The sequence below is a fragment of the Danio aesculapii genome, chromosome 2 (genome assembly GCF_903798145.1).
Source record: "Danio aesculapii chromosome 2, fDanAes4.1, whole genome shotgun sequence".
Classification (NCBI taxonomy): domain Eukaryota; kingdom Metazoa; phylum Chordata; class Actinopteri; order Cypriniformes; family Danionidae; genus Danio; species Danio aesculapii.
Window position 1 is genome coordinate 10897945 of NC_079436.1, and position 23489 is coordinate 10921433.

At 36.5% G+C, this 23489-nt stretch overlaps 1 protein-coding gene across 2 annotated transcripts; it reads left to right on the forward strand.

Annotated features, from left to right (window-relative positions):
• The first annotated feature begins 1825 nt into the window (after positions 1–1825).
• On the forward strand, positions 1826–19691 carry parla (presenilin associated, rhomboid-like a). Of its 2 annotated transcripts, none has more exons than XM_056472645.1 (10): positions 1826–1913; positions 3630–3816; positions 7647–7760; positions 9660–9789; positions 10100–10195; positions 11493–11642; positions 11737–11807; positions 15667–15768; positions 15858–15955; positions 18458–19691. In XM_056472645.1, exons 2-10 carry the CDS (start codon positions 3763–3765, stop codon positions 18576–18578), a joined length of 936 nt encoding a protein of 311 aa, XP_056328620.1. In that variant the 5' UTR covers positions 1826–1913; positions 3630–3762; the 3' UTR covers positions 18579–19691. The 2 variants fall into 2 exon arrangements, with proteins under 2 accessions (XP_056328620.1, XP_056328612.1); XM_056472637.1 differs by lacking the exon at positions 1826–1913 and adding an exon at positions 1924–2148.
• The last annotated feature ends 3798 nt before the right edge of the window (positions 19692–23489 follow it).

The window sequence follows — 23489 nt, forward strand, 5'->3', positions numbered from 1 at the left end:
CTTTTGACCTATTACTTTTCTGTATTGATCCAGGACTGAACAATACAGTGCTGCCCATTACATACCAAACCACAGGAGAGGGCAAATTCTTCAGCAGGATAGCGCTCCTTCTCATACTTCAGCCTCCACATCAATGTTCCTGAAAGCAAAGAAGGTCAAGGTGCTCCAGGATTGGCAAGCCCAGTCACCAGACATGAACATTATTGAGCATGTCTAGGGAAGGATGAAGGAGGAGGATGAATCCAAAGAATCTTGATGAACTCTGGGAGTCCTGCAAGAACGCTTTCTTTGCCATTCCAGATGACTTTATTATTAAGTTATTTGAGTCTAAAGGATTTGGATTTATACCTTCCAATCCATCTCAGCATGAATCAACGTACATCCTTTCCTCATCATCTTGTTTCTCATTATTTTTATTAAAAATAGTTATTTGATTATTTGAATGAGTATTTAACTTTGACTTGATTTTAACTAATGAATAAGTTAACACATTGCTTAATATAAGAATGTTCAGTGCATTTGTCTGTCTCTGTGTAACTTTTTCAGAAGCCACCAAACTAGGTCAGAAGTCACGGAGACCTTTAGTGAAACTAAAGGCTGAGGACTGGAAACAACTGTCTCTATTGTTATTTATATGAGTTAATATTATCTAAAATGTCTAAAGTGATTTTACTATTTTTACGGTTAATTCTTTTAAAGTAATTGCTTTTTATGCTAGATAGACTTTGTGTGTAGTGAGGATATAGTAGCCGAATGTTGATTAAACCAGTTTTGAACTAGTTTGATTAGACAGCTGAACGTACAAAAAACAACCTTGAGTTTCCACAACAGATTATCTCTTGCGTCCATGCATCCATGGTTTAGCTTTTTAGGTCGGAGATCAGCTCTTAATAGTTTAGGGCCTGATCCCCAAGAACCATGCCGCCATCCATATCTGGAGTTAGATACAATTCTTCCTTGACTCACACATTTAGGCTATCCATATCTGGAGCTAGATACAATACTTCATTGACGCGCACATTTAGAATTGTCTATTTTTGCTGTAACCAATGAGAACTGTTTACCTGAATCCCACCTTTTCTGGACGTGTGTAAAGAGTATAACTGCTGCATTGTTGTACTGTAAGTCATAGCGGCCTAGGAACTCATCGTGAGTGATGAAGCTTCGGCTGATAAAACTGCAAACTATCTTTAGTAAACTTTATTTATTTATTTAAATCTTTGACTCCGGCTTTTCTTCTTCTGACAGACTGATCATACTTTGGGTTAAACTGTATACCACAAGTCATTGCAAAGATGTATGGATGCAGTCCTCCAAACTCATGGGAGTCATACACAATGATGATTCTTTTTACACTGCACCATGACTTTATATTCTATACTGGACATTATTTGTGTTAGGTGTCAAGACTTTAGTCTAAGCAAAGTCAGACTGTCCTCATTAAATCATTAAAAAATCATTAAAAAATCAAGGCATGATCTTATTTTATTTCGGTAAAATAAGCATAATCTAGAGGCCTTTGCCTTTCAAATAAGCCACTTCTGATGTCAAATGATCAATTTAAAAGCTATTTAGATGTTCCTAAAACTTATAAGCGACACGACTTTTGTCAGGTAGTGTACATAAAGTGACATCGAGATAAGAAATTAACTCATCAAATTCATAATTTAGCTTCTTTAGCAGGCAATTAGACCTACATCTTGTCTACTTAGTAGTCTACACAGACTGTACAAAATAGTCTAAACGACTAGAGCGTAATAAATCCATGAATAAATCAGATATGCGCAGACACTACGCAGCCATAACGCCCTTGAACTTGTTTAATTCTAGACGTTGTATTAACTTCGGATCGTGTCAAACTAGAACCTGCTGCTGTGAAGTCTACTAATGAGCCTTTATCTTATATAAGTCAAGTAAGTCAAGAATTATTAATGTAAGTGAAGAGTTGTTAAAGTGAGCTGCGTAGTACCACGTGATTCTTGAGGTTGAGGAAAAAAAAACAGATACGTTACAAAACACTGTGACTGTCCCGAGCTGCAAAGCGCAGACCAGTAACGTTAGTCGGGACATGGCATGGAGGAGCTGCAGTATGAAATGGACCAAAATAAACTCGTTAAATGCATCATTCATGTGTCCAAAAAGCACCAGGTAACGTCAAGCAATCTTAAGATTGATATGTTGGATTGTTATCATGCTATGTTAAGAAAGACTTCAATATTTACGCCTTCAGTTTGCGAGATTACATGTTGGAATTTTTCGTGTAGTTGTTTTTAAAGTGCTTATTCTCGTCCTCTTATTAGGGTTTGCTCTAGTAAGTGTTGTTGATATTATTCTCTCACTAGGGGGCATCATCCTTAAGGCAAACTAGAGGTCGAAGTGCAATTAAAGAGACAGTTCATCCAAAAATGAACATTTCTGTCATCATTTACTCTTCCTCAAGTGCTTCCAAACCTTTATGAGTTTCTTTTTTTCTTGTTGAACACAAAATAAGATATTTTGAAGAATGTTGGAAACCATTGACATCCATTAGGGCTGCACTATAACATTGAGGCAAAGTTGGTTTTATATTTGCACATTCGTTCAGCGACAACTTGAAACATGCTCACTATATTGTTTACCATGGTATATTGAATATTTGGTCTGAAATCACATGCAAGTATGATTTGAAAACAACATTATTACTGTTTGACTGTGAATTTGATTTAAAAGTAGAAGTGCAGTTAAAGGGATAGTTCATCCAAAAAAATGAAAATTCTGTTATCATTTACTCTTCCTCAAGTAGTTCCAAACCTTTATACAATTGTTTTTTCCTGTTGAACACAAAATAAGATATTTTGAAGAATGTTAAAAACCATTGACATCCATTAGGGCTGCAAAGTAAAGTTGATTTTACATTTTCACCTTCGTTCAGCAACAACTTGTGACATGCTCACTATATTGTTTACCATGGTACTTCGAATATTCGGTCTGAAATCACCCAAGTATGATTTGAAAACAACATTAGCACTATTTAATTGACTTTGAACTTGATTTAAAGGTTAAAGAAGTGCAGTTAAAGGGATGGTTCATCCAAAAATTTAAATTCTGTCATCATTTACTCTTCCTCAAGTAGTTCCAAATGTTTATACGTTTCTCTTTTTCCCTGCTGAACACAAAATAAGAGATTTTAAAGAATGTTGGAAACCATTGACATCCATTTGGGCTGCACTATAAAATTGAGGTAAAGTTGGTTTTATATTCACACTTTTATTCAGTGACAACTCACTACATTGTTTACCATGGTATATTGAATATTTGGTCTGAAATTACATGCAAGTATAATTTGAAAACTACATTAGCACTATTTAATTGACTGTGTCAACTTGATTTAAAAGTCAAAGCAGTGCAGTTAAAGGGATAGCTCATCCAAAAAATGGAAATATACGATAATAGGAAAAACAAATACTATGCAATTCAATGCCTACAAGTTTCCAACATTTTTCAAAATATCTTCTTTTGCGTTTAACAGAGGAAAGAAACCCAAACAGGTATTGTAATTATTGGGTGAACTGTCTCTTTAATGTAACTGAAAAATGCATTAAAGTAGAACATAGTAAAAATATTGAAAACAAATATGTTATCTTCCATAGATTAAACATCCATCCTCAGCAAAGATGTGGCTTTCGGAAAGCTCAGAGACCATCAGAAAGCAAAAGAGGTGGGCAAGAGACAGAAGGTGAGGCAGGGGGACAAAAGGCTGTGCCACCCACACCTGTGCCCCCTATGCCATCCAGAAGACCACATCAACTCTTCAGACCCTTGGTGTTCACGGTGGGGGTAAGGTTTTTCTTTCACACTGTGAGACTCTAAAAATGGGAAACCTGGAAATGTCCGATAATTTTTACAATTTTGTTTCTTATTCGCTCTCTCTTTTTCATACCCACAGTTTATTTTCAGGGTGGGATAAGTCATGTAAATTGGTTAAATCTCAAATTAACATAAAAGTAGAGTAAAACTTGCTTGTCATTATATTAGTCTGTCTATAATAGGTGTTACTGGTGGTATTTGAAGGTTGGTTTGCTATGCAGTGTTTCATTTGGTGCTTGTATCACATTCGTAGTTAATTCCACACTGTAAAAAATCCTGTAAAATGTACAGTATTACCAGCAATTTTGGTTGCCAGTAATACTGTAAAATTTACAAGCGCACTGTAAATTCTCAGTTACAATTTTGCTGTAAACCTACAATGCGCTTGTAAATTTATCCATGCTGTAAGAATTGCCAGTAATACTGTAAAATGTACAAGCCTTCTGTAAATATAAATATAATTTAATTACAATTGTGCTGTAATACTATAGCAAAATTGTAATTGTTATTGTGCATTGCGCTTGTAAATTTGACAGTGTTACTGGTAACCAGAATTGCCAGTAATTGTTTAAATTTTAGTGCATCACATATCATTCATACAGAAATCGCTTTGCTTCACGACATAACTTGTATATACAATATAAATAAAAGTATAGCACGAAACACTGACATTAACAGAGCAATGAAACCTTTTTTATAAGGATTTCATTAGGTTTTGTAGGTTTATTTTTGTACTCCACCCCCTTGGCCCTTACAACCGAGGGTTAAGGGGAAGGGCTTCAAAATTTACCCCTAAGAATTGCGACAGCACCTGCACACGTCATCATATGTCATCGTGATCTCTTGCTTCATGTGAGATCAGACGGATCATGACTGCTGTAGTTATTCCAGTTGTGCTATTTTTTTTGGTATTTATCTTCAGGAAATCACTGAAGGCATATGTTATGTTATCATAACAATATAATGTGACAATAAGATTGTAACTGTACTGTATATTTACAAAGTGGCCTCATTCATCTATGTAAACACACCAAAAACAACATTAACATTATAGCAGACACTGTAAAAAGCTCATTCCCAGCCAATAGACATTACTGACAGGGTATTCGAGTGTCATCAAGTATCATAATGTTGTGGGACTGCTGTACAGGAGTTATTACTAGGGATTATAGATCGCAAAATTTAGCGGTTGGTTTTTTTTAAAGAGTTTTTTTTTTTTAAAGCATGACGGTAAAACATGAACGCGGTTATGAATATATTAAAACATGTGATTGTTTGTCGTAAAAATTCATAATAATGACAAACAATACTAATTTGGTGATCTCCTTACTTCCGGGTGTAACTATCCTACCGCTCTGGCTGGTGTATTCTGGGAAATTTTCTTACCTTTTGGTTTTGAGTGTGGTCCTGAAAAATCTTCATTCGAAGGGCTATTCACCCCTTCCCCTTAGCCCTACGCCTTCAAGCTAAAGAGAATTCGGATACCACTACCCCTTGGCTTGCACATGCAAAACGAGGGGTAGGTGTAGGGGGAAGGGCTAAGGGGTGGAATTGGGATTGGGCCTAAATCATTGATTTCCCCAAATAAACTTGTAAAAATAAAAAAAGTCTTAAAATAAATCTTTATTGGCATCAGTAGCTCAGTGAAGAATCTTTAACATTCGTTTGCACTGCACAAAGGTTGTTTACATTTAAAAACGATAATTTAAAAAATATATTTTAAAATTAAGATATTTTAAGATCGCAGTAGAACTGACATCCAGTTTCCATTGATGACTATGCAAGGGCGCCCTCTATGGAAGCCCGTTTCCACCACTGAATAAAAAAAAAAAAAAGTAATTGCGAGTTTTTATCTTAGAATTTCATGATACAAACTCGCAATTCTGATGTTATGAAGGCCTAATCCCAATTTCTACCTCTTACTTGTTTTGCTTGTTCACATGAAGGGGTAGGGGTGTCCCGATTCTCTTTAGCTTGAAGATGTAGGGCTAAGGGGAAGGGTTAAATACCCCTTCAAACGGTGGTTTTTCAGTACCACACTCGAAACCAAGGGGTGAGAAAATTTCCCAGAATACACCAGCTACAACAGCAGAATGGCTGCACACGGAAGTCAGGAGAAGCACAAATTAGTATTTTTCGTCATTATTACAAACAATCAAACAAACAAACACGTTTTAACAGATTCATAACTGAGTTCGTGTTTTACTGTCATGCTTTAAAAAAAAAATTAACTAAAATAAAAACTATAATCTATAATCCATAATAATAACTCCTAGTAGTCCCACAAGATTCTGTCACTCGATGACACTCGAAAACCCTGTCAGAAAAGTCTATTGGCGGGGAATGAGCTTTTTACAGTGTCTGCTATAATGTTAATGTTGTTTTCGTGTGTTTACATTGATGAATTTGGCCACGGTGTAAATACACAGTACAGTTATGATCTTATTGTTACATTAGATCGTCATGATAACATGATATATGCCTTCATTGATTTCCTGAAGATAAATACCAAAAAATAACGCAACTGGAATAACTACAGCAGTCGCCATCGTCGATCTCATATGAAGCTAGAGATCGCGATGGCACATGATGAAATGTCCGAATTCTCTTTAGCTTGAAGGCGTAGGGCTAAGGGGAAGGGGTGAATAGCCCTTCGAACGAAGATTTTCCAGGACCACACTCAAAACCAAAAGGTAAGAAAATTTCCCAGAATACACCAGCCAGAGAGGTAGGATAGTTACACCCGGAAGTAAGGAGATCACCAAATTAGTATTGTTTGTCATTATTACGAATTTTTACGACAAACAATCACATGTTTTAATATATTCATAACCGCGTTCATGTTTTACCGTCATGCTTTAAAAAAAAAACACCTAAAAAAACCAACCGCTAAATTTTGCGATCTATAATTCCTAGTAATAACTCCTGTACAGCAGTCCCACAACATTATGATACTTGATGACACTCGAATACCCTGTCAGTAATGTCTAGTGGCTGGGAATGAGCTTTTTACAGTGTCTGCTATAATGTTAATGTTGTTTTCGTGTGTTTACATTGATGAATTTGGCCACGGTGTAAATACACAGTACAGTTATGATCTTATTGTTACATTAGATCGTCATGATAACATGATATATGCCTTCATTGATTTCCTGAAGATAAATACCAAAAAATAACGCAACTGGAATAACTACAGCAGTCGCCATCGTCGATCTCATATGAAGCTAGAGATCGCGATGACACATGATGATGTGTGCAGGGCTTGTAGTGATGCCCCATTTCTTAGGGGTAAAATTGAAGCCCTTCTCTTTCACACACTGTTTCAAGGACCAAGAGGACGGGGTATAGGTGCAAAAATAGAATCGGGATTGGGCCTGAGTCAGAATTGTAAGATATAAACTAAATAAATCCCTTAATATACAATTTGTTGTAGTGATACTCATTCAGTTTTGGTGGATGCTCCTACAGTTCGGAGATCCAAGTAAACAAAATTGTGCATTTATGAAGTGAGTGGGCTTGACAAAACACCTGTAGAAAACACTGTTCTTAATTTTATAATACCCCCCCCCCCCTTTACTCTAGCACTTAATTCTCTAAGCACTCAAGTTCCTTTGTGTAATAAGCACTTCTTGTATGCATTGCCTCTCCTTGTTGAATCACAATGCCTCCTCAATTCAAAGTCACTTTGAACAAAAGTGTCTGTTAAATGACAATGTAAATGTAATTTCGAGCCCTCAGTGTATGTCTATTTTGTGTTTGCATTTAGTTTGTTGATCCAGGTAGTTCTAACATCATTTCAGTTCACAGGCTGCTCTTTTGGCGCAGCTGCCATCTTGCAGTATGAATCAGTAAAGTCGCGAGTGCAACTAGCCATAGAGGAGGCTAAAGAAGAGAAGCGGGATACACTTCTGGAGGTAAAAAAAACAAACAAACAGTATCAGTTAGTGCTGCACAATATATAGTTTCAGAATCGATATCGCAATGTGCGAATCTGCAATAGTCACATCGCAGGATCTGCAATGTCAAGTTGGGATTGTAATTAACCAGAAAACACAGTTCGAAACATACAAGTTTACAACCTAGGCTCATTCTGAAAACGTACCTCCACGGACGTTTCAGGAGACTGTGAAATACGTCCTGGTGGCACGTTTTTCTGCAGTTTTTGTTTTCGCAAATCCGCCAGAGTTCGCTGTGTACGCTTTTCGAGATCTCAAATTTCCCTAGCAAGTGCCATTCGCGCCTGCTGTTCTCGCCTAAACCCACCAGAGGCCGCTGTTGACTCACTTTTGGACAGACTTTCTGACTGAATGAGCGAACGATTGGCTGACCCACCCTCCCCCTTCCCTAAACCCAACCAGTTTTATCGATTGACCCGCCCACCCACTTCCCTAAACCCAACCAACACGTTTTAAAAGCAATCCAAAAAAATAAAAGCCCTCGTCTGACTTTTTTTTTTTTTTACCACATCCTCACCCTGCTATTCACTTGTTTGTTTTATATTTTGGATTCTGTTTTTGTCTTACCTGCTTTCTGGAACCACTCTTCACCGGACTCGAACCCCCGTCTTCATGGTCAACTCCTCGCTGCATCTCAAATCCGCCGATGGACGTGGCGCGCTAACGGGACAAACTGGTTGCAGCCGGAATGCCGTCCATGCGGAGGTAAGCGGTCAGCTGGTAAGCGCGAAAAGGAACAGCGTCACACCGCCCCGTAACGTTCGTTTAAAGAAATGAAATGCATCCATACGTACCTCCGCCTACGTTATTCGCTGTCTCGAAAAACGTCCGCAGGGCTACGTTTTCACAATGAGCCTGTGTTGAAAGTTTAACTAATCTAATAATATAATATTATTTTATTAGGATGTCTTTTTTAAGACCTGTGATTGTAAGATTTCGAATGAATTTAAACCATTTGGACACAAGTAATTATAAAGTTTGCCTCTTTAACTTTATAATTTCGCCACTTTTAAGATTAAAAGTGTTTCATTATTTAATACCATAAAGACTAAAGTTTGAGTCAGAATTATTAGCCCCCCTTTGAATTTTTGTTCCTTTTTTAAATATTTCCCAAATTATATTTAACAGAGCAAGGAAAATATTCACAGTATGTGTAATAATATTTTTTCTTATTTTATTTTGGCTAGAATAAAAGCAGTTTTTAATTTTTGAAAAAAAATTTGAGGTCAAAATTATTAGCCCCTTTAAGCTATTTATTTATTTATTTTTTACCATAGTTACACATATATTAACTTGCCTAATTACCCTAACCTGCCTAGTTAACCTAATTAACCTAGTTAAGCCTTTAAATGTCACTTTAAGCTGTATAGAAGTGTCTTGAAAAATATCTAGTCAAATATTATTTACTGTCATCATGGCAAAGATAAAATAAATCAGTTATTAATCAGAAATTGGGAAAAAAAATAATCAGGGGGGCTAATACTTCTGACGTCAACTGTATATGCAGTGTTACAGTATTTTACATCTTGAATTTCTATTCTTCAATACTGTTTTACTCCACCAAAAAGCATAAAGTGTTGTTTAATTAGTTTTTATCTTTGTTCTGTTGTTTTGATCTGCACTATTTTATTTTCTTTTGTAAAATTTCATGCAGATGCACTCCCCTACAAATCATTCCCATCAATGTAAAATTAAATAGAGTCATCTTGTAAAAGTATATTTATATTGCAATATATATCGCAGAAAAACAAATGTCAGTTATTTCCAGTATTGTGCAGCCTTAGGATTAGCGTAAAATGAGCCACATTTTAGGCCCAAAAAATACCAGTCATGTTCATTACACTGGATTTCATACAGGGTCACGACACAACATACTGGCACAACTGGTGGAATCAGCTGTCAAACTTCCAGAAGCAGGTGATTTTGTTCATATCTGCGGTTGATGATTTTTGGAGTGGCCTCAGTGAGGGACAAAAAACAGTCACAGGTTGGTGTATGACTCTAGTTTTGGGTTCTTTCACTGTTATTGGTCGCACTGTATTTTAATGTACAACTCACACTATTAACAAACCATTAGCTAAGACGTTTAGATCAATAACCTATTAAATAGCTGTTTATTAATAGTTAGTAAGGTAGTAGTTGGGTCTAGGTATTGGGTAGGATTAGGGATGTACAGAAAAATAAGATCATACTTGGTAATAAACAGTTAATATTTTAATAATAGGCAGGTAATAAGCCAATAGTAAATGGTGCGAATTGTTACTCAAATTAAAGTGTTACCTTGTTTTGTTATTTAGGCATCATAGCTCTAAACACTGTGGTCCTGTGTTGTTGGAGAGTCCCTTCGATGCAACGCTTTTTAGTCAAGTACTTCACAACGAACCCTGCCTCCAGTAAGTAAGATCACTGAGATGTTATGATGATAATCAAGGTTATTACTTGCCATTAACTTACGATTTTAACTTTTTTTTTTACATTTGCTGTACATTTCACTTTAGTTTTAATTCATTTCATTATTCGTTTTGTAACAGATTTTATTTTGTTAATGTTTTTATTTTCTCTACACGTTTATGTTTAGTTTTCATATATTTAGTTTCAGTTTTAATAGTTCTAGTTTAACAGAATTAACAGAACAGTCCAATGTCGTTTAGTATTTGCTCAGCTTACATTAACCCTTGTTCAAAACTCTTACATAGTAATAAAAATAATATAATTGTTTGGAAAAAAAAAAACTGAATCCAAAATCGTACAAATGCAACAAATAAAAGTAAAAATTATGAAGAATTCAGACAATCTTCTTTATATTAAAGATGTGTAGTTATACAAGTCTAGTTTAACTCTTTTGGCAAATGAAGAAAATTTAGAAGACGTTTTATAGAAACATGTTTTTGTATATTATCGAGCGCTTAAATGATGCGTTTGGCTGTTTAAGCGCCGTTCACTGGTGTTTCTCTAAACAGCCGCAAGTCAAATGATCTGCCCCAAAATGAGGGCTTATTAATTCTGAAAATGATTATTGATTTTCTGCTCGTTTTATTTTAATTTGGTGCATTTTCAGTGGCTGTTACTAGTTTCAGTTATTTTTAGTTTTTCATTTATTGTGAATTTTGTATTTTATTTCAGTTAACGTTTTTTGAGTTTTTGTTTCGTTTACTTAAATAACCTTGATTATTACTTTTTTAAGTGATAGATAATCTAGTAATTAATTTAATATGTTATAGATCCACCACACTCAACTAACTTTATTTTGCAAAACATAAAAAAGATTAGATAAATTACTGTTTATTTTGCTTGTACAATGAAAATCAGTCGTTTCCAATGTTCACTGTATGGCCAAAACAATGAAAATATATATTTTAAAAATATCTTTTATGTGAAGTAAAATATATACAAGTCATAGTTTGTAATGACAATATTATAAGGCTAAATAATATTGACCTTAAAATGTTTGTTTTTTTTAAGAAAATTAAGAACTGCTTTTATTCAGACTTTCTCCAGAAGAAAAAATATTATAGGAAATACTGTGAAAAATCCCTTGCTCTGTTAAACATAATTTAGGAAATATTTAAAAAAGAAAAAAAAAAAATTCACAGGAGGGCTAATCATTTTGACTTCAACTGTACTTTTGGCTTGTAACCACTATTTTTAGCCAGATATTACAGGTTTTCACCCTCTATTGTTCTCTTTCAGAGACGCGTTGCCTTCCCATGGTCCTCTCTTCTTTTAGCCATTACTCAGTCATTCACATGGTGGCCAACATGTATGTGCTGTGGACTTTCTCTTCTAGCATAGTTTCTCTGCTCGGAAGGGAGCAGTTTTTGGCACTTTATCTTTCCGGAGGTATAGTAAGCACTATAAAAATATCTGTATTTAGTTCCACAGTTCCTACAGTTCTGGTCTAATATAATTTTAAAAATGTGTTTTTTATCCCAAGGTGTTATCTCAACATTTGTTAGTTATGTGTTTAAAACAGCTACTGGTCGCCTGGGCCCATCACTTGGAGCGGTGAGTTTCCTGCATCTGTTAAGTGTTATATACAGCGGGGAAAATAAGTATTGAACACGTCACCATTTTTCTCAGAAAAAAGCATATTTCTAAAGGTGTTGTTGACTTGAAATTTTCATCGGATGTTGGTAACAAGCAAAGAAATCTATGTATGCAAAGAAAACTAATCTAATTAGTTTACAAATTAAGCTATGCGTAATAAAATGAAATGACACCGGGAAAAAAGTATTGAACACATGAAGAAAGGGAGATGTAGAAAGGCAGCAAAAGCCCAGACAGCAGCTGAAATCTCTCTGAAATCAACCAGGGTGGACATTTTAGCAAAGACAATGACAATGATGAGCAAGGCCTTTTATATAAAGTATTAAATACAGTTCAGTAGTTTAGCACTTTCCCCTTGTGTCTTCCATTGTTATTACACATAACTCATTTTTCAGATTTCTTTTGTTTTATTTTAATGTTTGTATTGTTTGGGTTTTTACCAAAATCTGGTTCAATTCCACAAAACGTATACAGATCAAAAACAGATCTAATAATCAAACAAATCTAATAATCTAACTGGTCTCATGAAGTGCTTTAAAATGTGATTTGTTTACTCGATGTTTGACGTAATCTCAACTAAAACCCCAAGACAGGGCGGGTCATATTGTAGCTCCTCCCCTTAAAAAAACAGCCAATAGGGTTTTGTTTTTATCACAGCTCTGCCAGTGAGAGTGGTTGAGCTCAACCGCATCAAATGAAGTGCCTTGAAATAGGCAGGACATGTCAGATACCATAGAGCAGGCATGTCCAAGCTCGGTCCTGGAGGGCCGGTGTCCTGCAAAGTTTAGTTCCAACCCCAATCAGACACACCTGGGCTAGCTAATCAAGCACTTACTAGGCTTTCTAGAAACATCCGTGCAGGTGTGTTGAGGCAAGTTAGAGCTAAAATCTGCTGGACACCGGCCCTCCAGGACCGAGTTTGGACACCCCTGCCATAGAGCATTTGATTGGTCAGAAGATTTGATGAGAAACTGAAGGATGAGGTGATGTCAAAGAAATCATTGATTCATTTAGGCGGAAGTGACAAACTGCAGGATTTGGATGTTTATATCAGGTTTATATCTTCTAAATGCACATTTTGTCACTGTTTTGGAGCACTCTAGCTTATAGATATCCTTAAGACTAACATACTGATGATACTATCATCTAAAAAAACTGTACTTTAATTTCACGGAACCTTTATAAATAGGCATTTCCAGCCTGATCTCAGAACTCAGTGTAACTATTTTACATTTTGTCAGTTTAGTGGCTAATTCATACGACTTCAGTCAATTTTTTTTCAGTCAAAAAAAGGAGACGTGGCACCAAACCCTACAGCTAAACAAAATCATCATTTGGGGATGAGCAAATCATACTTAATAGTACGAATGAGATCGTACAAATTCATACAAATTAGCCATTAAATCAAAACGTTATGAATTGTATTGAGATAGCGTTTATTTTAACTTCTGCTTTTATTGCAGATATGTTTACATTTAATAATTTAGCAGACGCTTTTATCCAAAACATCTTATAAATAAGGAATGCGGCAAGTGGTTTAAATCAGCGTTTATCAACCACGTTCCTGGAGGACCACCAACTCTGCACATCATCCATGTCTCCTTAACCAAACACACATGATTCAGATCATCAGCTCATTAGCAGAGACTAAAATACCTGTAGTGGGTATGACAGACTAAAGTAAACATCCAAAACATGCAGTGTTGGTGGTCCTCCAGAAACATGGTTGAGAAACACTGCTTTAAAGCATCATAAAGAGAGTACTTGCACTGTGTGCTACTAATACAAAGCTGCTGATGTTGTTAGAGTATTACTGAAAAGTACAAGCTAGAGTAGGTAGGGATAAAGTAAAGATTTTTTATTTTGCAGCTAAATGAGTTTTTAGGTGGCTTTTAAAAGTTTGCAGTAAATCAATAGATGCATTGGATCGGCAGGTTCATTCCACCGATGAGGAACAGTAAATGAAAAAAATCTGAAAAGTGATTTAGAGTCTCTCTATGATGGTACCCTGAGGCAGCACTCATATACTGACTGCAGGCTTCTGGAAGAGGTGCAAACTTGTATTCTTAGGATTAAATGCTGTCAGCTAAGCATGTGCCTGAAGCCAAATACCTCATTCAGAAAGGCACAGATAATGGCTTCAAAACTAATCATGAATTCTTCTGGAACCGAAAAAAAAATTGACAGACATACTTTTTTGTGTTTGCTTGTGTTGGACTTTCCCCTAGTCCCCCAGGTTTAAAGATCGGTCAGAGGCTTCAAATAAGTTCAAATCAATTTAGTGAATCAAATGGATAATGCATAAAGGGCCCTGGGTGGCAGAGAACAGCAGCACAGGCAGTCTGTGTCACCCCCTCCCCCCATATTTATCACCCAGGGCCGCTTCATCTGTTTTCTCAACCAATGGTAGGCCACCAATCACCAGATTTACTCCCACATTCCTGCTAGATGGAGAAAGCAGCGCAGCCTAAAAGAAAGAGTTGTAACATTTTGCTGATAACAAGTACTCGGAATTTAACTTCTCTTACCAGCCACAGCTGTTATGAACAAAGGTTATATGAGGTTAAGCACAAAAACATAAGTTCATATATTTGATTAAAACAGGATTAAATTATTATTGCATAAAACAAAGTTAGAAAACATCATAATTCCTTCACTTGATTAAAGGTGAGCAAGGGTAAGCACAGTAAACATGAATCTCTAAAATCACCATGCAATAATGAAATTAGCCCAAAACAGTTCGTTTTGTTTTAATTAAAATATGTGTAGGTAAATAAGTGAACTGGATAAACTAAATGGGCCGTAGTGTATGAGTGTGTGTGTGAATGCGAGAGTGTATGGGTGTTTCCCAGTACTGGGTTGCAGCTGGAAGGGCATCCGCTGCATAAAACATATGCCGGAAAAATTGGCAGTTCATTCCGCTGTGGTGACCCCTGATAAATAAGGGACTAAGCTGAAGGAAAATGAATGAATGAATGAATGTGTAAGTAAGTCTTGTAAAACAAATTAATTTTATTCCACGCATGCTATAATGAAGCGTTAGATGAAAACTTATGAAGGGAACAGAAAAGTATTTAAAATTGGTCAAACAAACCATTTCCAGAATTTAAAGGGGAGCTATTATGCAAAAATCACTTTTATAAAGGGTTTAAACTCATTTGTGTGTCAACACTGTGAATTTAACAAAAAAAACTACAATATAGGCTCATTGTGAAAGCGTAGCCCTATATGCATTTCTGGAGATTGCGAATTATGTAGCCAGAGAAATGCATGGTTACATTTCGGCTTTAAAACGAATGCTACAGGGTGGTATGACGCCGTTCCTTTTGACTGCTTACCTCTGTATAGACAGCTTTTCCGCTGTTACCAGTGTGTCCAGTAGCTCACCGCGTACGTCGGCGAACTTGAGACTCGACGCTGACTGGTTTGAGTGTGGCAAAGAACAGTTCCAGAAAGACAAAAGCAAAAGCCAAAAAATAAAATCGCTGGTCAATCGGTGCTTTTGAAAACACTATTGTTTGGGTTTAGGGAATGAGGAGGGGTGGGTCAGTCGATAGGTCAATCAATCAGTCGACAGCGGCCTCTGGTGGATTTGCGAATACATAAACTGCAAAAAAGTACCTCCTAGGACATATTTGGCGCTCTCCAGAAATGTATATAGGGGTACGTTTTCAGAATGAACCTGGGTCATAATCTCATCTGAAGTCACCTTATATTATTTTATCTGTATTATAAATGTCTTATAATGGTTGAAATCAAATATAATCACATAAGCTATACAGCCCTCATGAAGTCAGTATTGGTTTGTGTTCTGTAGTCAGGCTCCATCATGACAGTATTGGCCGCAGTCTGCACCAAGATACCAGAGGCCAAACTGGGAATCGTCTTGCTTCCTGTGGTCAGCTTCAGTGCTGGAAATGTAAGTGGGTGTGCAGAATAATTCAAGTTTATCTTATCATATCTTGTGTGTGTGTGGAGTGAGATATCGCCATGTTTTGTATGTTTTAGGCTTTGAAAGCTCTTGTAGCTCTGGATATCGCCGGCCTTCTGTTTGGATGGAGGTTTTTTGATCACGCAGCCCATCTTGGTGGAGCTCTGTTTGGAGTGTAAGTGTCTTGTGGTCATCACCATTGATTTGACCAGATTTATTATTTCACAATAGAGACACTTGAAAAAAAAAAGTTTCTTGTTTCAACTTAAAAAAGTAACTGCCTTAAAAGTTTAAGTTTACTTCACTTAAATAGTGAAGTTGTCTTAACTCAGGTTAAAACTGTAATGGACATGGTCTACGTTTAGTTAACCTAAAAAGATAAGTAGATGTAATTAAGAATGATGTTGACAGGACTTTATAATTCAAGTGTAATGGACATGGTCTAAGTTTAGTGAACTTAAATTCTGAAGTTGTCTTAAATCTCTCATTCATACACACTTATACACTGCGGCCGATTTTGTATGTCTTTGGGGTAAACCAGAGCACCCGGAGGAAACTTTACTCACTGGCACTCAAACCAGCCTTTTTGCTGTGAGGCGACAGTGCTAACCACTGAGCCACCGTTCTGCCTGCATACTTGACGTTACTTACCTTGAATTAATCAGGATGACTAATGGTCCATGATTTATTTAATACTAAAAACAGGTTTTTAAAGTCTATAAATACAAATTTCACCAAAGAAATAGGTATTTGAGAAGAACCTCAGACAAACACACCCCACAACATTACAATGTGAAAATGGCGGTCAGTGTTTCCACATACACTTGAATGTTTACAGCCCAAACTGTCCAAAACCCTCTCAAACGCACAAAAACACCTAAAAACTCAAACCGAGTAGAGACAGACACTTTGTTTTTGTTAAATATTTAAAGGGCATCTATGGTGAAAAATCAACTTTTCAAGCTGTTTGGACAGACGTATGTGCAGGTATGGTGTATAGACCGTCATATTGGGGTGATATAAACACACCCAGTGCTTTCAATTTAGCAACATAAAAACAGTGGACCAATTGGAGCGGTTTTCAGACCGACCGCAACTTTACGTAGGAGTGCGGTCCCCCCGCCCATCGAATTGATTGACAGCTGCGCGTATTAACATGTCCCGGTAGTCACGTGTATAATCATATCAACAAGACCGGACGTGCGCAAAGCAACCGGGAATAAAAGGTCTGTTCAGTTTGCTAGGATCATCAATCATCATCAAATGTGATCAAGAGTGAGTTTAAAATGTTTAAAATGTTTGAATGTAATGAAGTTCAGCGATTTACTTCAGCTTTACTTCATCAGCACAGCCGCGTGTCAGAACAATTATAGGGAAGACGCTTCAGTCCCGGTTTGTGGATGTTAAATCAGGTTTATTTTGTACATTAACATAACAGATATCCATACAGCAGTGGATATTAACTTGTCTCCTGTCACATTTGCGAGCAAAAAGAGTGCAAAGCTAAACACGCGCTCTGTTTGTCTGTGTGTGTGTTTCCGCTGCGGTGTGTGTGTGAGTGTGTATCTGTGTGTGTGTGTGTGTGTGTGTGCGCACGTGAACTTTGTGAACTTTATGTGACTCATCGATGCAACTGCACATCAAATACTCATTGGTAAAGTTCTTACTGTAGTATTTCTCACAAACGCTATGTGAGATCTGCTTCCTTTAAGTCTGTCTGTTGTCTGACGCAGCCTAGGGAGGAGATTAAGGCACGCAGAAAGGCACGTAAAAACGGTGGGTGGGGAGGAATAGCCTTAAAGACGCAGTACGACAAAACACCCCCCTGGTGCAAAACTGTATCAAATAGAATCTTGCAAAAGGTATAATGAAAAATCTGATGGGTGTTTTGAGCTGAAACTTTACAGACACATTCTGGAGACGCAAAAGACTTATATTAAATCTGAAAAAAGGTCTAACCTAGGTGCCCTTTAACATAAAATGCATGTTCAAGATATTCAAACTAATCCCAAACACACCCAAATTGTCAACCCGCTTAAGCCATTTTTTCCCAGAAGACTTTCATCATCTGATGTCATCCAAAAGTAAACAAGTGTCAATTTAAATAAAAGTATCACAATGAAAAATAAATAATAAATAATATATCTATAATTAAAAATGCATTAAAAATTTGACATAAGATAAGTTAACTTAACTCAAAATATTAAGTTGTGATTACTAATTGGCACATACATTTTTTTACAGTGTATAGTTGTGTAGGAGTTGTAAAGAATAGCACTATTCTCATTTTTAATATGTGCACACTTAACTGGATAGTTCACACACAAAAAAAGAAACTTCTGTCATCATTTAAACACACTTTACATCTTTTTAACCTTTTTTCTTCCTTTTTAAACCCAAAAAAAGATTTGGAAAAAATGTCAGAAAGCTGTAACTATTGACTTCCATTCTATTTGTTTTCCTATTATGGAAGTCAATGGTTACAGGTTTTTAGCTTTCTTCAAAATATCTTCTTTCGTGTTCGAAGAATTAAAGAAACACATAAAGTTTTATCTCTACTTGAGGGAAGGTAAGTAGTGAGTAATTTTTCATTATTGAGTGAACTATCCTTTTCCCCCCCAAAGGTTAGGTTTTGTTAGACTTTGTTAGATTCATTTATTTTCTCTCATTTCTTTAGGTGGTACATTGGATATGGCCATGAAATGATCTGGAGGAAGCGTGAGCCACTAATAAAATTTTGGCATGAACTAAGGAACGTGTCACCCCGCAAACCCAGACCAGGTGGAGGTGGTGGTTAAGTTTAGGATTGCTCATTTACCGGAAGATCTGAACCCTAAAGATGGAAGTGCAGATGCTCACCACACCAAAGAGCCATTGTTTATGTAACGTTGCCTCTTTTCCCCTCTCTGTCTCAAACGGTTGTCAGATCACATTAGTCTAGAGTTGTTTAAAACTATCCTGCTTTAAAGATAAAATGTAGTATATTTCATTTTTGCAGATTGTATTTATTATATATTTCGATGTTCTAAATAGCAAAAAGACAATTAAAACAAGCAATTGGGCACTTTTTCCTGGAAGATACTGTAATTACTGCATCATCTCCTTAAAAAGATTTCTACCTGTGTCTGTTTGGGGGAGTTAAGAAATAAGAATAGTCAATATCAGTCGTGATTACTCTCGGAGTGATCATTTCAACCAGCGGATATCAAATATAAATAAGCTTGATTTTGGAGGATGAAATCTGCTACACTGTTGTTGCAATGCAATATTTAGTTGTGCTTAGTCAAAACAATTAAAAATAGATGCCTTAAAGGAAGTAAATTTTGCCTAGCAGATCTCTACAGGTGGTGCTGGGGTGGAGGAGGGTAAATGTTCATGATTAGTTAATATGATAATAGTAAATGTTCATGATTAGTTGCAGTTTACTGGACTCAAGCTAGAGTATGCTTTATATGTGCTTATGTGAATTAGGATGAATGCATATGAATGTACCAATAGTTGATTGTTGGAGTTTCATGGCTGAACTATGTGTATATACAAGTGCGAGAGAGTCCTGTGATGGACTGGCCATCTCCCCTGGGTGCTTTCTTCTGTCTTAAATAAAAAACTAGGATACGGTCCAATTCTGTTACCCTAAAAGGCTCTTATGGCAAGTGGGTGTATTTACGCTACATGACAAAAGTCTTGTCGTCGATCGCAGTTGTAAGCGCAACAAATAACAACTTGACTTCTAGTTGATCATTTGGAAAAGTGTCAGAAGGTAGATTTTTCTGATGAATCATTTGTTGAACTGCATCTTAATCATCACAAATACTGCAGAAGACCTATTGGAACTCACATGAACCCAAGATTCTCAAATAAATCAGTCAAGTTTGGTGAAGGAAAAATCATGGTTTGGGGTTACATTCAGTATGGGGGCATTTGTGCTGCCCATTAAATTACAAACCACAGGAGAGGGCAAATTCTTCCGCAGGATAGCGCTCCTTCTCATACTTCAGCCTCCACGTCAGAGTTCCTGAAAGCAAAGAAGGTCAAGGTGCTCCTGGATTGGCCAGCCCAGTCACCAGACATGAACGTTATTGAGCATGTCTGGGCTAAGATGAGTCCAAAGAATCTTGATTAACTCTGGGAGTCCTGCAAGAACGCTTTCTTTGCCATTCCAGATGACTTTAATGATAAGTTAATAGGTCATTGCAAAGATGTATGGCTTCAGTCCTCCAAGCTCATGGGAGTCATACACTATATTCATTCTTTTTCCACTGCACCATGACTTTATATTCTATACTGTACATTATTTCTGTTAAGTGACAAGACCTTTGTCTAAGCAAATTGAGACCTTACTGTCCTAATTAAATAATTAAGAATCAAGGCATGGTCATATTTTATTTTGGTCAAATAAGTGTAATCTAGAGGCCTTTGCCTTTCATATAAGCCATATATATATATATAAATATAACTTTTAATCAAAGTTGTCCTAAAACTATTGAACACTCATGTATAAAGTTGAAGTCAGAATTATTAGCCCCCCTTTTAATTTTTTTTTTCTTTTTTAAATATTTCCCAAATGATGTTTAACAGAGCAATGAAATTTTCACAGTATGTCTGATAATTTTTTTTTCCGAATAAAATAAATCAGTTATTAGAGAAAAGTTATTGAAACTATTATGTTGAGAAATGTGTTGAAAAAAATCTTCTTTCTGTTAAACAGAAATTGGGGAAAAAAATAAACGGGGCTAATAATTCTGACGTCAACTGTATTTACAGTCCAAAGACATGTTCGTAGTGTATGTGTGTGAATGAGAGTGTATGGGTATTTACTAGTGATGGGTTGCAGCTGGAAGGATATCCGCTGCGTAGAACATGCTGGATAAGTTAGTGGTTCATTCCGCTGTGCCGACCCCAGATTAATAAAGGGACCAAGCTGAAAATGAAAAGAAATTTATATATATATATATATATATATATATATATATATATATATATATATATATATATATATATACATAAATTTTTTTTTTTCTTTTCTTTTCAGCTTAGTCCCTTTATTTATCAGGGGTTGCCACAGTGGAATGAACCACCAACTTATCCAGCATATGTTCTACGCAGCGGAGGAAACCCACAATACTGTTTCCAGATGTGAAAAGGTTGCTTTGCAAAACTAGAGCTAGTTAAAGATTTTACGTTTTATTCTCATTGATGATTGAGTACGGTTTTAATACATTTATTTCAGAAGCATTTTGGTTGTAGACTAGACTCTGTGTTTCAAATGACATCTGACTTTTAACTGTAATGTTTAAAGTATAATTTAAAGTGAAATGTTCAAAACTCAAACCTTATGGCTTTATTTGCTTCAATTTGCTTCAAACCACAAGTTTTCTTTAAAAATACACAAAAATCTTGTAAAATGTTTATTTTTTGATCTCAAGAATCATTGAACTTTTTGCTAATTATCTGTTCTTTAATGAAAACTGCCACATTTGGTCTCTTTTCACTAGCCTTAAGATTGTGTTTTATTATTATCATCATTATTATTATTATTATTAATCATTTTTTTACGACAACAGAGTAGCTCAGTGGGTAGCACGATTGCCTCACAGCAAGAAGGTCGCTGGTTCGAGTCTCTGCTGGGCCAGTTGGCATTTCTGTGTGGAGTTTGCATGTTCTCCTCGTGTTGGTGTGGATTTCCTCCGGGTGCTCCGGTTTCCCCCACAGTCCAAGCACATGCGCTATAAGTGAAATGAGTAAACTAAATTGGCCAAAGTGTATAAGTGTGTATGGATGTTTCCCAGTACTGGGTTGTGGCTGGAAGGGCATCCGCTGCGTAAAAAATATGCTGGAGTAGTTGGCGGTTCATTCCACTGTGGTGACTCTTGATGAATAAAGTGACTAAGCTGAAGGAAAATGACTGAATTAATATTTTTACCCTTGCAGAAATACAACACAAGCTTCAAATGTGCAACAACATGTTACAATCACGTTTGAAAGATCTGAAATGTGCGGCTTTTGGAAAATGTTCATGTTTCATGTGTGCTTTACATGTGTCCCATGTGTGATTTTAACATGATTGCTCATTTGAGTACAAAACATTGCTTTTGTTCAGTAAGGGTGCAATAAGCGCTATATATTATTATAATTAGTCACTAGAATTTGTTCTTAAAATAATCACCCTGTCAAACCAGTTCCTTTTAGTTAACTGGATGAACTGGTTATCCAAAGCATTGTTTTGGAATCAGTCAGTCTGACAGTTTGTGGCTGCAGGCAGTGCAGGGCTACAAGTTCCTCAATCAAAACTCACTTTCAGATGTGCCTGACAGTCTCTCAGGCCCTGTTTACACCAACACCTATTTTTAAAACCACCTATAATATGTTCTTTTAATAATGAAAAAATATTTATGCAACAGTTCTGTATGGTTCTTGAATCTGATTGGCTGATAGCCATCCAATATTCTGCAATAACAACACTTGTACAGTCTTTTCACCCTTGTGCATTACTCCGCCCACATACAGCATCAAGCAGAGGACACTCTACTGTTTGACAATTATTGTATAATGTACTTTTGAGGCTTTTTTTGTCGAGAATGTAGATGTTTAGATTGCACCTATGCAGTTTATATATGAGGACAGCGCCTATTTTAAAATAGTTATAGATTCTAAGAGACAGCGTGTCAGCGGTCATTAGCCTGACATTGAGCAGAGCAAAGACGTTGCCCATCCACAAGATGGCGACAGAGACTGTATAATAAGCCCTTAGAAGATTAAAAACAGCGTAATTTCTAACTACAGCTGATCAAATCGATATTAAACAGGTAAATGACTTTCAAAGTCGATCTTTCTCTTTTGTATGTTGCAGTGCTGTATTTATACTATAGTAATTGTAGTGCGTGATTGGAGTGTGAGAAGTGACTTGCATATCAGGAATGTGTGTATTTTGTGTTGGCCACTCTTTTTATAACCCTGAGTTACTTTTTGGTTGGCCATCTGTCCGTTCCTAATGAGCAGTGTTGCCAGATTGGGCAGTTTCCCACCCAATTGGGCAGTTTTGAATTAATTTTTGCTGGTAAAAAAGGACATAGGAGGCTAGTGAGAATTTGGGTGGTTTTGTAACGTAAAGCCCGCCCCCTGAGCGTGATTCTGGCGACCATCACAAAATCCCCCCCCAACATTTTGCGTGATTTCCAGATGACTGGGCGGGTCTTTTTGCATTTTGGCGGGTTCTGGATAGTTTTTGGGCAGGAATCAGTCAGCTACATCTGGCAACACTGCTAATGAGTCTCCTGTTTTCGCTACTGCAGTGCAGACTAAACAGAAAGAAAGAAATGCCCGTATGTGTTTAGCGTTTTTCCTTATCGCAAACACAACAGTAATCTGGTAGTAATTGCGTTGCTTTGGCTTTTTCGGGGTAATTATTGTGATCTTCTGATTGTAGAAATACTGGGAAACCTCTGTAGACTGATGGCATTTCATGCTGTTCAGCCTTATAATCTTAAAATGTCAGCAAAAATCACCTGTTTTGTCATCACTTTAGACATTACGCTAGAGAATCATTTACACACTAGCCCTAATGTGACGTTGGTGAATGAGCAACGGTTTCTGCTGTTCTGACTTCAGCTGCAGATGTGAATGAATGGCGGAAGAAAGTAGTTCCTCTTACAAAAGGATTTTGAGGCTCTCCGTGTTTGATTTTATTTTTATTACACACGACTATGCCG